The sequence below is a fragment of the Gymnoscopelus microlampas genome, assembly GCF_963454915.1.
Source record: "Gymnoscopelus microlampas genome assembly, chromosome: 22".
Lineage (NCBI taxonomy): Eukaryota > Metazoa > Chordata > Actinopteri > Myctophiformes > Myctophidae > Gymnoscopelus > Gymnoscopelus microlampas.
Genome location: NC_139959.1, coordinates 39,186,897 through 39,201,430, shown reverse-complemented (window position 1 = coordinate 39,201,430; position 14,534 = coordinate 39,186,897). Strand labels below are relative to the sequence as shown.

Here is a 14,534-nt window from a genome sequence, read left to right as displayed (position 1 = left end):
AATACAATTGAAAAGCTTTATTTGTACATATTTACCTTACCTTATCGCTGTCTGCATCTCCCAGACAGATGGCGTGAGGAAACAGAGTTCCTGTGAAATCCAGGCTGACTCTCTGAACATAACTTCTCATAAGATCTCATGATTTATACTAGATTTATAGATCTACTAGATTCTACAATAGCCTTTATAGTTAGTTAGCCAGCTTGGAAGGCTATCAAATTAGACTATAAAACACTTATGGTTAATAGCTCTACATAGCACCACTTTATACTCCAATTACGGGAAACAATTAGAATGATATGTGATGAATACATGTGTGAGCTGATATCTGTGTTCCGTGAGCAGAAATAACGGAGCAGAAATAAGACTTCCGGTTGACGATCTCTTCAGAATAAGAGTACCCTCTAGAGTAAAAAGAAACCATTGAAAACCATTGAAAAACGGTTCATTTGCACATTAAAACTATAAATTAAGCATTTAAACGAAGCTAGAAAAAACATATTATGTATATTTGTAATAAAAAAAGTTTTTAACTGTTTTAATAACATTAAAAATGTATCTAAATGGATAAATGCTGTTCACTGGAGTGCATAGACTCCACAAATTGGACGCTGGACACGAGACAGCTATTTGCGGGGGCACGTGTGACATACGCACGCGTTCAGGGAGACCCCCTCTACAACGCCACACTCTCCCAGCTGTGTTCCGTGAGCAGAAATAACGGAGCAGAAATAAGACTTCCGGTTGACGATCTCTTCAGAATAAGAGTACCCTCTAGAGTAAAAAGACACCATTGAAAACCATTGAAAAACGGTTCATTTGCGCATTAAAACTATAAATTAAGCATTTAAACGAAGCTATACAACACATATTATGTTTCTGTGTAACAAAAACGTCCTTTTAAAACATTAAAAATGTATCTAAATGGATAAATGCTGTTCAAAGGACTGCATAGCCTATAGAAATTGGACACTGGACCGGAGACGGCTGGGGATGCCAACACTTGTGACATACGCACACGTTCAGGGAGACCCCCTCTACACTGCCACACTCTCCGCTAAGCGGGAGAGGTGTGAAAAAAAGTGTAGCGGACCGTCCAGTGAGGTCAGAGGTCAGAAAAGTGCCCTTTTCAGACAATAGTGGACACTGGACCGGAGACGGCTGGGGATGCCAACACTTGTGACATACGCACACGTTCAGGGAGACCCCCTCTACACTGCCACACTCTCCGCTAAGCGGGAGAGGTGTAAAGAAAAGTGTGGCAGACCGTCCAGTGAGGTCAGAGGTCAGAAAAGTGCCCTTTTCTGCCGTTTTCAGACAATAGTGGACACTGGACCGGAGACGGCTGGGGATGCCAACACTTGTGACATACGCCCGCGTTCGGGGAGACCCCCTCTACACTGCCACACTCTCCGCTAAGCGGGAGAGGTGTAGAAAAAAGTGTGGCGGACCGTCCAGTGAGGTCAGAAGCCCGAAAAGTGCCGTTTTCAGACAATAGTGGACACTGGACAGGAGACGGTTCTTGGTGCCAGCACTTCTGAGGTACGCACGCATTCGGGGAGACCCCCTCTACACCGCCACACTCTCCGCTGAGCGGGAGAGGTGTATTTGGAAAAGTGGCGGACCGTCCAGTGAGGTCAGAGGTCCGAAAAGTGCAGTTTTCAGCCAATAGTGGACACTGGACCAGAGACGGCTGGGGATGCCAACACTTGTGACATACGCACAAGTGCGGGGACACCTCCCCTACAACGCCACACTCTCAGCTAAGCCGGAGACGTGTAGATAAAAGTGTGGCAGACCGTCCAGTGAGGTCAGAGGTCAGAAAAGTGTCTCTTGGCAGTCTCTGTTGTTGCTTACAATTGACCTCTGATCTATTCAGGCTACAGTCACAATTTAACACAAAAAATACAGTGTGAGGTTACCTATTGTTTTCATGTCACTGTGACGCAGTATTAATTTTGACAGCAATTTTTTATTTAGTTTTAGTCATAGTCTTTTGAATACATTTTCATTTAGTTTTAATCAAATTTTACCATGATTTTGACTTTGAGCCATTTTTCTAGGGTAGCCTAGAGATCATTTCTACCAGGTTCCATGAAAATCTGCCACTCTCTTCTGGAGTTATTTTCTTTTCAACAGACTCGCGCACACAGGAGTATTATTTTGTGTTATTGTGCTTGTCATAATTACAAACACTTGCTGGCTGTAGGCTATTAAACACTCAAGTACAGTAACAGTCTTGCTCACTAAGAGTTAAATAAAGCGAAATGACGGTGAAAGGTATTACTATATAAGCTACATTAATAGATTGTGTTAAATATGAAGACAAATTATTTAGGAGCAAGTGAATTGATGTCCACTGATGAACTAGTATTTACTAGATTTGTCTTGTACCATGTTTTGACCTGATTTAAATGGGAGAACTGCAGTATATTTGACACAAACCCAGATTGACTCCAGTAAACAACACTATCATTTAACATTAAAATAGTGCATAAAGTTTTGTAAGTGACTATAACAGAACCCCCACATTGTTTATTTTCACAATTATAAAGAATAATATAAATAGTTAATGAAAATAAACTTTTAAGTGCTTACTTTTAGTGGCATGTCTATTACATCATGTGTACCAGCTTAATATTAATCAGGCAATGGAAGTGGATCCATTTCAAAATGTGTGACATTTTCAAAGAGAACTCTGGAACTAAGGGATTTATTTGTCACTTACTCGATACAGGTACAAGCAGTGAAATGTTGGGACCTGTTTCTAACCAAACAAAATATGTCTTTTTAAGTAACAATACTGATGTAATGAAGTAGAAATACAATAATAGATAACAGAAATAAAATTAAAGTACAAAAAAAATAAAAAAAAATAGGGCTTGCAATGTCCAATATTTGCCCACACAAAAAAGTGGCAGGCCGTCCAATGCACCCAGCGGCACTTTTAGTCCAGGGTCCACTATTGTCTGAACACTTTTCTGACCTCTGACCTCACTGGACGGTCCACCACACTTTTTTTTTTTACACCTCTCCCGCTTAGCGGAGACTGTGGCAGTGTAGAGAGGGTCTCCCCGAACGCGTGCATATGTCACAAGTGCTGGTCCCCAGCCGTCTCCGGTCCAGTGTCCACTATTGTCTGAAAATGGCAGAAAAGGGCACTTTTCTGACCTCTGACCTCACTGGACGGTCCGCCACACTTTTTAGCGGCGCTAGCCGCTCTATACCTTTAGGTATAGAGCGGATATTAGCCCTCTATGCCTGGCTTTTGCGTCAACGTTCTGATTGGTCAGGTGCGTCAACGTTCTGATTGGTCAGGTGCGTCAACGTTCTGATTGGTCAGGTGCGCCAAAGTTGTGATTGGTCACTATTCATGACATCACTATGATGTCATGAATATAGAATTCGATGTCTATATAAACGATGACAATGACTTCATCTTATTATTCATTTGGCCAAAGTCTCCGTCTAGGTAAGTTATTTAAAGTTAATATGACGAATAGAAAGAGAATGATACAAGAACAGATGAAGGGTGAATGTATAGAAAGTCTGAGTTCGGGACCCAGTCATCCGTTATGACAGAATGGTTTGATAGAGACGATCGAGAATCCAAGAGTCCGTTAAGGTTCTGATTGGTCAGGCCCGTCAAGGTTCTGATTGGTCAGGCCCGTCAAGGTTGTGATTTGTCAGGCAAGGGGACTATTCATGACATCACTATGATGTCAAGGTTTATTTTTTATTTCCTCATGTTTTTTTTTGTATATATTTTTATTTGGCTAAAGTCTCCTTCTAGGTAAGTTATTTAAAGTTAGATCCTCAATTTAACTTTATCTGTCGTCGACGCTCTGATTGGTCAGACCCGTCAACAAAGTGATTGGTCAAGCTTCACATGACACATGGCTATAAACACATTATAAACACATATCGATGACATAATGTATTCAAAGGCGCCGCTACCTTCACACAGGGTGTGATTTTTTTTTTATACCTCTCCCGCTTAGCAGAGAGTGTGGCAGTGTAGAGGGGGTCTCCCTGAACACGTGCGTATGTCACAAGTGCTGGCATCCCCAGCCGTCTCCGGTCCAGTGTCCAATTTCTATAGGCTATGCAGTCCTTTGAACAGCATTTATCCATTTAGATACATCTTTAATGTTTTAAAAAACGTTTTTGTTACACAGAAACATAATATGTGTTGTATAGCTTCGTTTAAATGCTTAATTTATAGTTTTAATGTGCAAATGAACCGTTTTTCAATGGTTTTCAATGGTTTCTTTTTATTCTAGAGGATACTCTTATTCTGAAGAGATCGTCAACCGGAAGTCTTATTTCTGCTCCGTTATTTCTGCTCACGGAACACAGCTATAGATAGCTATAGATAGCTAGACTGCCTATAATGGAGGAGATTGAGCAATATTTTGCAAGCTGCTTTGCCTTACACTTGGACAACCTCATAATCCTCAAGCCCCTGACCACCAGCCTGTGGACATGGCCCAAGCTGCCAAATATAAAAACAATGAGCTGGCACTTGTAGCCTAGATGTATAATGGCTTGTACTAATGGCTGGTATTTTACTTGTTTAGTAAGGAAAGCTTCCTCTAAACTTGAATCAAAAGTACAGCCAACTTCCAATAGGAAAACCTCTCTGCTGTTCCGTCAATCACAATGACATCTGGTGTATTTGCAGTTATATTTGCAAATACATGGGGGTCATTGCATTGAAACATTTCTGGTTTCACACAAGATTTTTTGTAAAACACAACAGAGGAATCAAACGTGGGTGACACATCTTTGGTAATAATGTCAACAATTCTGTCATGCCTGGCTATGTACAGTCCTTTGTAAACATTACAACCGTTTAATATATGGGACATATACTCTATGGTCTGATACTGTCCATGGTGGAGGCAGTAGTTTAATATATGGGACATAGACTCTATGGTCTGATACTGTCCATGGTGGAGGCAGTAGTTTAATATATGGGACATAGACTCTATGATACTGTCCGGACACGGAGTGATCAGCTGACTGCAGGCAAGCGAGCTTCCCTTGCAGCCGTAGTCCTGTCCATCGCTGTTTCCTCTGCTGCGCTCTCAGCGCTAGAAGGTGCGCGCACGCCGATGGTGGGGAGCGCGCTTGATGTTCCATCGCGGCTCACTGTTGCGCGCTAACTAAAGTAAAAGTACTCATTATGCAGAATGTTCCATTTTAAGTTTTCAAAATGAATACAAATCTTTTGAAAATAGTCGATCTACAAGCTGTAGATCTACAAGCTGTAGATCGGCTATTTTCAAATAGCCAAAGTATATATATATATAGGGCTGAAGTGCTTAATATATGTTTGGAAATAATAATCAAATCTACAAAGTAACTAGTAACTTAAAGATTACAAATAATTGTGGTGGAGTAAAAAGTACAGTATTTTCCTCTGAGATGTAGAGTAGAAGTAATTGAAAACTGAAACTTGAAAAGTAAAGTAAAACATGCCTCACAGTTGTACTTAAGTACAGTAGGCTACTTGAGTACATAATATGTACTTAGTTACTTTACACCACTGTCAGCCTCTATCTCAGCATCTCCTTTTGAAGCGTGGGAACAGAATATAAACGTGCTTACTGGACAAAACTAAGAGATAAACCTGTTGACGTAATCCTAGCCTCCTCTAAACGTCAACAAGGACACAGCAGATCTGTTCATCTTCTCTCACACACACACACACACACACACACACACACACACACACACACACACACACACACACACACACACACACACACACACACACACACACACACACACACACACACACACACACACACACACACACCTCACTCTGTAGCTGTAGTCTATAGAACAGATCTGTTTCACTCTGTAGCTGTATGTAGATTTTTTTTATTTTTTTTAACTGCTCATCTTTGGAGGTTTTCACATCGTGGGTAAGTAAATAACATTTTATTTCTCACAGAGAGAACTCACAAAGTGCTTTAAATACAGTGAGAAAAAAACGAAACAAAAAAAAGGTATTAAAACAGAAGAAAGCCTGTATATGTATCTCAAACAGGACAGCAGATAATGACACAAACATAGAAATACAATCATGTCATTCTGCAAATGCTTTGTTCAAATAGAAGTGTTTTAACGTTGTTCTTTATCCCCTTCAATCCAGGAACGCATCTCTGTCATTTTTAAATTTCTTTGGCTATTAAAAAATAGCAGATCTACAAGCTCATAGCGCATGCTTGTATATCTGCTATTTTTTTTAAATCGTGAACAGTTTTGCAAATCTTTGAATAGGCCTTTTAAAGTGAACATTTGTACCAGGGACCCCCAGAAGCAAAGATTTGAGTTACAAATGTTCGCTTTAAAAAAATACATATTCAAAGATTTGCAATCTTTTTCTAAAACAGCAGATCTACAAGATTGTAGATCTGCTGTTTTTGAATAGCCAAATAAATCTAAAAATGACACCGACGCGTTCCCGGTTTGAATGGGTTAGCCTAGGTATAAAATGAAGTGGTTAATGTATGTTTTATGATGTAATAATGTATAGTATATCTACAAAGTAACTAGTAACTAGTTTTCAAATAATTGTAGTGGAGTAAAAGTACAATATTTGCCTCTGAGATGTAGTGGAGTAGAAGTAGAAAAGTAGAAAGTAGTCATTATGCACAATGTCCCATTTCACAAGTTTTCAAATGTATAAAAAAAAAAACGTTTGAAAATAGCAGATCTACAAGCTCACAATGCGTCGCATTGTGAGCTTGTAGATCTGCTATTTTCAAATGGCCAAAATCTCTATAGGTCTGAAGTGGTTAATGTAACTAGTAACTAAAGTTTTTAAATAATCGTAGTGGAGTAAAAAGTATAATATTTGCATCTGAGATGTGTAGTGGAAGTAGAAGTAAAAGTACTGAACACTGGAAATACTCCAGTACAGTAAAAAAAAAAAAATACCATTACAATTGTACTTCAGTAGAGTACTTGAGTAAATATACTTTCCACCACTGCATACTGAAAGGCTTTGTTATATTTAGTTGTTTTAGTTGCATCATCATGAAGTACAGGACGGTGGTGATGTATGTGGAGCTGGGCTGCTTCGTGTGTTGTCTGTGTGGATGGATCCTGGTCTGCTCCACTCTGCCCATAGAGTACTGGACCTGGTCCGAGGTGGGCACGGTGGTCCTGACCACCGGGAACTACTACCAGAACCTGTGGAAGGACTGCGTGTCCGACACCACGGGGGTCTCCGACTGCAAGGAGTACCCCTCCATGCTGGCCTTATCTGGTACGGACAGACAGGAGAAAGTACTCACTTTTTTTGTATTACTTAAAGTAAAAGTATCAATACCACAATGTACAAATATTCTGTTTGCAAGTAAAAGTCCAGAAGTCAAAATGGACTTGAGTAAAAGCACAAAAGTATTGGCATTACATTTCCCTAAAGTAAAAGTACTCATTATGCAGAATGACCCATTTCACAGGTTACAAATGTATAAACATCATTTGAAAATAGCAGATCTACAAGCTCACAATGTGTCGCGATGCGACGCATTGTGAGCTTGTAGATCGGCTTTTTTTTATACATTTGACAACTTGTGAAATGGTACATTCTGCATAATGAGTACTTTCTACTTTTGGTACTTTAAGTGCAGTTTGATACCAATACTTAAATTTTAATTCCGGACTTTTACGTGTAACAGTGTTTCTACATATAAACATCATTAGAAAATAGCCTATCTACAAGCTCACAATGTGTCGCATCGCGACGCATTGTGAGCTTGTAGATCTGCTATTTTCAAATGGCCGAAATGTATATAGGGCTGAAGTGGTTAGTGTATGTTTTGTAATAATAATCTAAATCTGCAAAGTAACTTGTAACTTAAGTTTTCAAATAATTGTAGTGGAGTAAAAGTACAATATTTGCTCTGAGATGTAGTGGAGACGGAGTAGAAGTAAAAGTACAGAAAATTGGATATACTCCAGTAAAGTAAAACAAAAAATACCCCAAAATTGTACTTAAAGTAGACAGTACTTGAGTAGATGTACTTGGTTACTTTTTTCACCCCTCCCCTGCAGTGTTCCTGCACGTGTGCAGAGCTCTGGCGGTGTGTGCGGTCATCACCGGGTTCTTCGGAGGCGTCCTGACGCTGATAGGGATGAAATGCACCAAGATCGGCGGGTCAGAGGTCATCAACGCAAGGGTCACCTTCGCGGGAGGATTGACCTACCTGGCATCAGGTAAGAACATTACATTACATTACATTACATTACATTACATTACATTACATTGCAGTCATTTAGCAGACGCTTTTATCCAAAGTGACTTACAATAAGTGCATTCAACATATAGGTAGGGAACGAAACTACTAATCACCAGAAGTCTTAAGTGCATTTTCTGCTAAAACAATTAACTAAGAGTATACCTAGCGCTAAGGTAAAAGTGTAATACACCAGCTTACTACTTTCTTAAACATGAGACAAATAGGAAAATCAAATGAGCAAGAGCTAAAACAAATAAGTGTATTGACTAAACAAGATCCAATGAAACAAGAGCTCGTACAAACAATGGACAACAAGTAGGCCAGGCTAAGAGGAAGGGTAGTGTTTCCTGAAGAGGTGGTTTTTCAGCCTGCAGTGAAAGATGGGCAGTGTCTCTGCTGTCCTGACATCAGTGACTCTGCTGTCCTGACATCAGTGACTCTGCTGTCCTGACATCAGTGACTCTGCTGTCCTGACATCAGTGTCTCTGCTGTCCTGACATCAGTGACTCTGCTGTCCTGACATCAGTGACTCTGCTGTCCTGACATCAGTGTCTCTGCTGGCCTGACATCAGTGTCTCTGCTGTCCTGACATCAGTGTCTCTGCTGTCCTGACATCAGTGACTCTGCTGTCCTGACATCAGTGTCTCTGCTGTCCTGACATCAGTGACTCTGCTGTCCTGACATCAGTGACTCTGCTGTCCTGACATCAGTGTCTCTGCTGTCCTGACATCAGTGACTCTGCTGTCCTGACATCAGTGTCTCTGCTGTCCTGACATCAGTGACTCTGCTGTCCTGACATCAGTGATTCTGCTGTCCTGACATCAGTGGGGAGTTCATTCCACCACTGTGGGGCCAGAACAGAGAAAAGTCGTTAGAACACATACATGGGCCACCTTCACTTAATGCGGCCGTCAGGTTAATATCAGAATAGTGATATATTATTGATTTCAGCTGTTACAATACCAAACATGCAAACGTGACCCGCTTTAATGACTTCAGTCTGTATTAGTAGCTCAATGACTTTTTTTATGTCCATCGTATTTGTATCTAAGTTCATAAAGTTAACATAAGTATAACTAAATGCATTTGAAATTAAATAAAAATGTTACTTTTCAGGATTCCAATTCCAAGATATCCAAAATAGTAGATCTAGAAGCTCAAAATGCAACGCGTTTTTGGGGGCTTGGTGTTACCAATGATACTAATGAAGACTTCCAACAGAGTCAGGGTGCTGATACAGAGCATGTTGGCTCTAGTGTTGCCAGGTCTGGTTATTATAATCCCCCCCCGCCCCAATATCTTATTTGAAAATAGCAGATCTAAGCGTTGTGAGCTTGTAGATCTGCTATTTTCAAATAGCTGATGTATGTGTTGAAAGTGCTCATGTGGCCCATAGCCGCTTCTTTTGGGCTTGTTTTCCCAGACCTGGTTGCATGTTTCTCTCACAGAATCTTGGCAACACTGGTCGGCTCACTGGGAACTACGCCAGTGGGTCTCAAAGTGTGGTCCAGGGACCCTCAGGGTTCCCTGAGGGGGTTCCAAATGGACCCTTACAGGTCTGTAACTCTGAGAGTGTACACATGGAACCAAATGGACCCTTACAGGTCTGTAACTCTGAGAGTGTACACATGGAACCAAATGGACCCTTACGGGTCCATTTGGTTCCATGTGTACACTCTCAGAGTTATGGGGGTCCTTGCAATGAAAAGGTTTGAGAACCACTGTGCTACACTAAATGGAACAGAGCCTTCATTAGTATCATTGGTAACACCTGTGAAGGAAGTAAGGAAGAGGCCCCCAATTTCTTTCCAATATGGCCGCTGTGCATAAGAGCCTATTCCTGTCCTGATGTGAAGTCTACGCCAGTGGTTCTCATAGTGGGGGTCCGGGGCCCGCCAGGGGTCCTTGAGGGGGTACCAGGGGGGCCCCAGCAAAATTAGACAATGTTGTCACAATCATTTTAACCACTTTATCCAAATATATATGTTGGCTATTCAAAAATAGCAGATCTACAAGCTCACAGCGTGTCTCTTTGTGCCACGCTGTGAGCTTGTAGATCTGCTATTTTTTGAAAATATTTTAAAAGCACACACACAACATAAATCTTCTTATCTGAGGGTCCCTGGCAAAACATGTTCAGATGGGGGTCTGCAGCCAAACACATCTTCATTTGAAACACGTCTACATCATTACGTTGTATGTTTACAGCATGTATTTCTCTCTTATAGGATTCTGTGGGATGATCACATACTCCTGGTGGGGCAACAAAGTTATCAGTGAATTTGTGGATCCAAACTTCAGGGCACAGAAGTGAGTATGATGCTGCTGAACACTTAACTTATGATGCTGCTGAACACTTAACTTATGATGCTGCTGAACACTTAACTTATGATGCTGCTGCACTTAACGTTTGTACTTTTTTCATAAAACTAGATTTTCAGGCCTTCAAACCTGGACCTATGTTGCGCTGATAAGAGCAATGCTCACCGAAATATGACCACTTGAAGTGTTAAAGGTCAAAACCACATTGGTAGAGGTTTGGGTTGACCTTGCCATGATGTAACTCTAAAGGTGGACAAGAAATCTAAGATAATTGCTCCATTGATTAGAAATTGATCATTCACAATATGCTCCTCATTGACTTACATTAAACAGATCTCAAAGTCACTCCTTTAGCTCATAATAATATCAAAATATTGGTTTAGGAATGCGACAAAAACTCAAAAATCGACATGAATTCAAGGCTTCATGGAGTGTGTAATTGATAAAAAATAAGTGATTTTTTCCCCCCTTTAATATAGGATTAGCTGTAGCATAATATTAGACATTTTTACTTTGTGGTAAAATTAAGTCACAACTGCTGGAGGTAAGGATAATAATTATGTCAGAAAAACAAGTGCAACAGGAGGAATATATTATTATCACGACTAATTCACCTCCATTTAACTGTGTTTAGGTTTGAGCTGGGGGCGGGGGTTTTCATCGGCTGGGGCGGAGCCATACTGCTGATCACCGCGGCGTCCGTGTTGACGTATTTCTCTGGAAAAGAGGGTCTCCGCTCAACGTAAATATCTCTCTGGGAACCGAAGGGCACATGGGCTTTGTTTGTTTACTAGTTGTACCCATTAAGACCGGGAACACATCTGTGTCATTTTAACATTTCTTTGTCTATTCAAAAAATAGCAGATCTACAAGCTCATAGCACGGCACCGAGTGCCGCGCTATGAGCTTGTAGATCTGCTATTTTTGAACATTGTGCACATCTTTGAATATATATATATATTTTTAAGCAAACATTTGTAACTCAAATCTTTGCTTCTATGGGGGTCCCTGGAACAACATATTTTGAGATGGGGGTCCGCGGCCAAATACATATAATGTTGAGGGTCCTTGATGTGAAAAAAAAACACTGATATTATAGCAACATAATGTTTTTCAAGAGACTGTTAGGATTTAGAAGACACATGTTCAAAGATTTGCACACATTTTCACGATTTTTCAAAAATAGCAGATCTACAAGCTCGTAGCACGGCACTCGGTGCCGCGCTACGAGCTTTGTAGATCTGCTATTTTTGAATAGCCAAAGATGACAACAGATGCGTTCCCGGTCTTAATGGGTTACATCTGAAAAAAAACCTGTTTGTCTTTACCTGCCTGTCTTCTCTCTCCTCATGTCACTATATGGAAAATACAATTATGTGTAAGAATGCATTTAAAGGGCAAGACCACTTTGTAACCCCAAAGGTGGACAACAAATCAAAAATAATTGCTCCATTGATTAGAAATTGATAATTCAAAATATGCTCCTCATTGACTTACATTGTACAGTGATAACAGCTCTCAAAGTCATTATTTAAGCACATAAACTAACACAAACAAAGCTGATTCAGAGAATATAGAACCTCACCAAACCCAGTACTGTTTTTTTTTTTTTTATAAAAATGTTGACTTCCTGTATTTGAAGATCCGGATCCGGATCCACGGATCCAGTCCGGGTTTTCTTCTAAATAAAAATAGCAAAATCAACAGGAAGCTACCATTTTTATTTAAAAAAAAAACAGTACTGGGTTTGGTGAGGTTCTATATTGTCTGAATCAACTTTGTTTGCGTCCATTTACGTGCTAAAAGAGAGCTGTTTCAGCGTACAATGTAAGTCAATGAGGAGCATATTTTGAATTATCAATTTCTAATCAATGGAGCAATTATTTTGGATTTCTTGCCCACCTTTGGAGTTACATAATGGCAAGGTAACTACACAACCCAAACCTCTAACAAAGTGGTCTTGCCCTTTAAATCAATCTGTAGAGCAGGGGGTCTTCAACATGGGGGCCGACACATCTTTGTGAGATAGATTTTTTTATTATTATTTTTATTGCTATGAGCTTGTAGATCTGCTATTTTTGAATAGCCCAAAGTATAAAATATGGATAAAGGAGATAACAATTTAGCTGGGGACCCCCTGGTACCCCCCCAAGGACCCCTGGGGGTCCCCAGACCCCACTTTAAGAGCCGCTGAGCTCTAACCATGGCCTTCCTCTCTGGTCTCAGAGCTCAGAAGAGGCCCAGCAGACCTCACACCTACGCCACGGCCAGGACCAGACGCACCTACATGCTGCCCCCCCCCACCACCACCACCTCGTCCAGGGTGGTCCTGGGACCCCCGCTGTTCTACGAGGGCAGGAAGAGCCGGGGGACCACCAGAGCCACGAGGACCACCAGGACGTTCAGCAGAGACGACTTTGTCTGAACGATCAGGTTCCTCAAAGATAGACAAAGAGACAGAGCCCTCAATACCAGTGGTGTAAAGTAATTAAGTACATTTACTCAAGTACTGTACTTCAGTACAGTGGTGAGGTATCTTTTACTTCACTGAAGCATTTCCAATTTTCAGTACTTCTACTCCACTACATCTCAGAGGCAAATATTGTACTTTTACTCCACTACAATTATTTGCAAACTTTACTTACTAGTTAGTTTGTAGATTTTGATTATTATTCTAAAACCACTTTGGCCCTATTTAAGGCTTTGGCAATTTTGAAAATAGCAGATCCAGAAGCTCACAACGCTTCGCTTTGCGATGCATTGTGAGCTTGTAGATCTGCTATTTTCAAAGGATTTTTATACATTTTATACATTTGAAAACTTCTGAAATGATAACCTTCTGCATAATGAATACTTTATACTTTTGGTACCAATACTTTTGTACTTTTACTCAAGCACATTTTGAATTCCGGACTTTTACTTTTAACAGACATAGCAGTATTGATACTTTTACTTAAGTAAGAAATGTAAGAAAATCAAAGAGACAGAGCTCTGTTAAACCTTAAAGGGTAACCCCAAAATGACTTTTTCCTATGGATTAGTCAAACAAAAAAATGTTTGGGGGTGAACTATCCTACTATCCTACTATCCTACTATCCTACTATAATCCTACTATAATTCTAGTAACCTCTGTAGTGGTGGTGAAGCTACCCGGTTCTCCTCACTGGCTGGACCAATTGCTCTGATTTTGCACACAGCCATTGACCATTACCATCTGAACTTAACTGTGAAGCCCGTTTTTCAATTTCATCAAATCTCAGCTTCTTATTAGCGTTTATGTGTCAAACAATGTCGCCTCCCGGGTTGCCAGATCATGTGCGCATATCCCCCCACGGATGCGCTGCGCCGACCGGGTATGGTCTAGTCCCTTTAATTCTGGGAAAGCATTTTTTATTATATAAAAAAAAAAAAACTGATAAAAAAACAACAACTATATGATATTTCTTAATCATTTCACTCAAACATGTTTGAGTGAAATGAATGATAATATGAATGAATGAATGATAATGAATGAATGAATGATAATAACAAATTATGACTATTTAAATAGATATAACACTGTCTGTCAGTTATGTAACATAAGAGATTTAAATAGGTTTAAATAGGATTAAATCTGATTTAGGCCAACAACAAAAAAAAGGCAAAAAAGTGCCTAAATCAGTAAATAATTTGCCTATTTTGGCCTAAGTCACGCTAGGGAGGCAATTCTACTAAAAGGGGAGTGATCAGCATGAACCGTTTCAATTAGGAGATTTTACCAGAGGTGTCCAGTGTCATGAGGAGATGACTTAGGCAAAAATATCATTTTCCTCCAAAGAATTAGGCTTTAGTTTAGCAAGGTGACGATATGCCATCTTAGATTTCAACCACCTTAACCATTATCTTATACTTTTTCTATTAAAAAAATTGCAGATATACAAGCTCAGTGCCACGCTATGAGCTTGTATAACTGCA

The 14,534-nt window shown here is 40.2% G+C and overlaps 1 protein-coding gene across 3 annotated transcripts; it reads left to right on the top strand.

Annotated features, from left to right (window-relative positions):
• Positions 1 to 5,837: 5,837 nt before the first annotated feature.
• On the top strand, positions 5,838 to 13,707 carry LOC311038509 (claudin-10-like). Of its 3 annotated transcripts, none has more exons than XM_084048082.1 (6): positions 5,838 to 5,933; positions 7,032 to 7,282; positions 8,074 to 8,235; positions 10,487 to 10,568; positions 11,215 to 11,322; positions 12,807 to 13,707. In XM_084048082.1, the coding sequence occupies exons 2-6, from the start codon at positions 7,051 to 7,053 to the stop codon at positions 13,003 to 13,005; spliced, it is 783 nt and encodes a 260-aa protein (XP_083904208.1). In that variant the 5' UTR covers positions 5,838 to 5,933; positions 7,032 to 7,050; the 3' UTR covers positions 13,006 to 13,707. The 3 variants fall into 3 exon arrangements, with proteins under 3 accessions (XP_083904208.1, XP_083904206.1, XP_083904207.1); XM_084048080.1 differs by having other exon boundaries at positions 5,847 to 5,929; XM_084048081.1 differs by having other exon boundaries at positions 5,856 to 5,933; positions 7,041 to 7,282.
• The last annotated feature ends 827 nt before the right edge of the window (positions 13,708 to 14,534 follow it).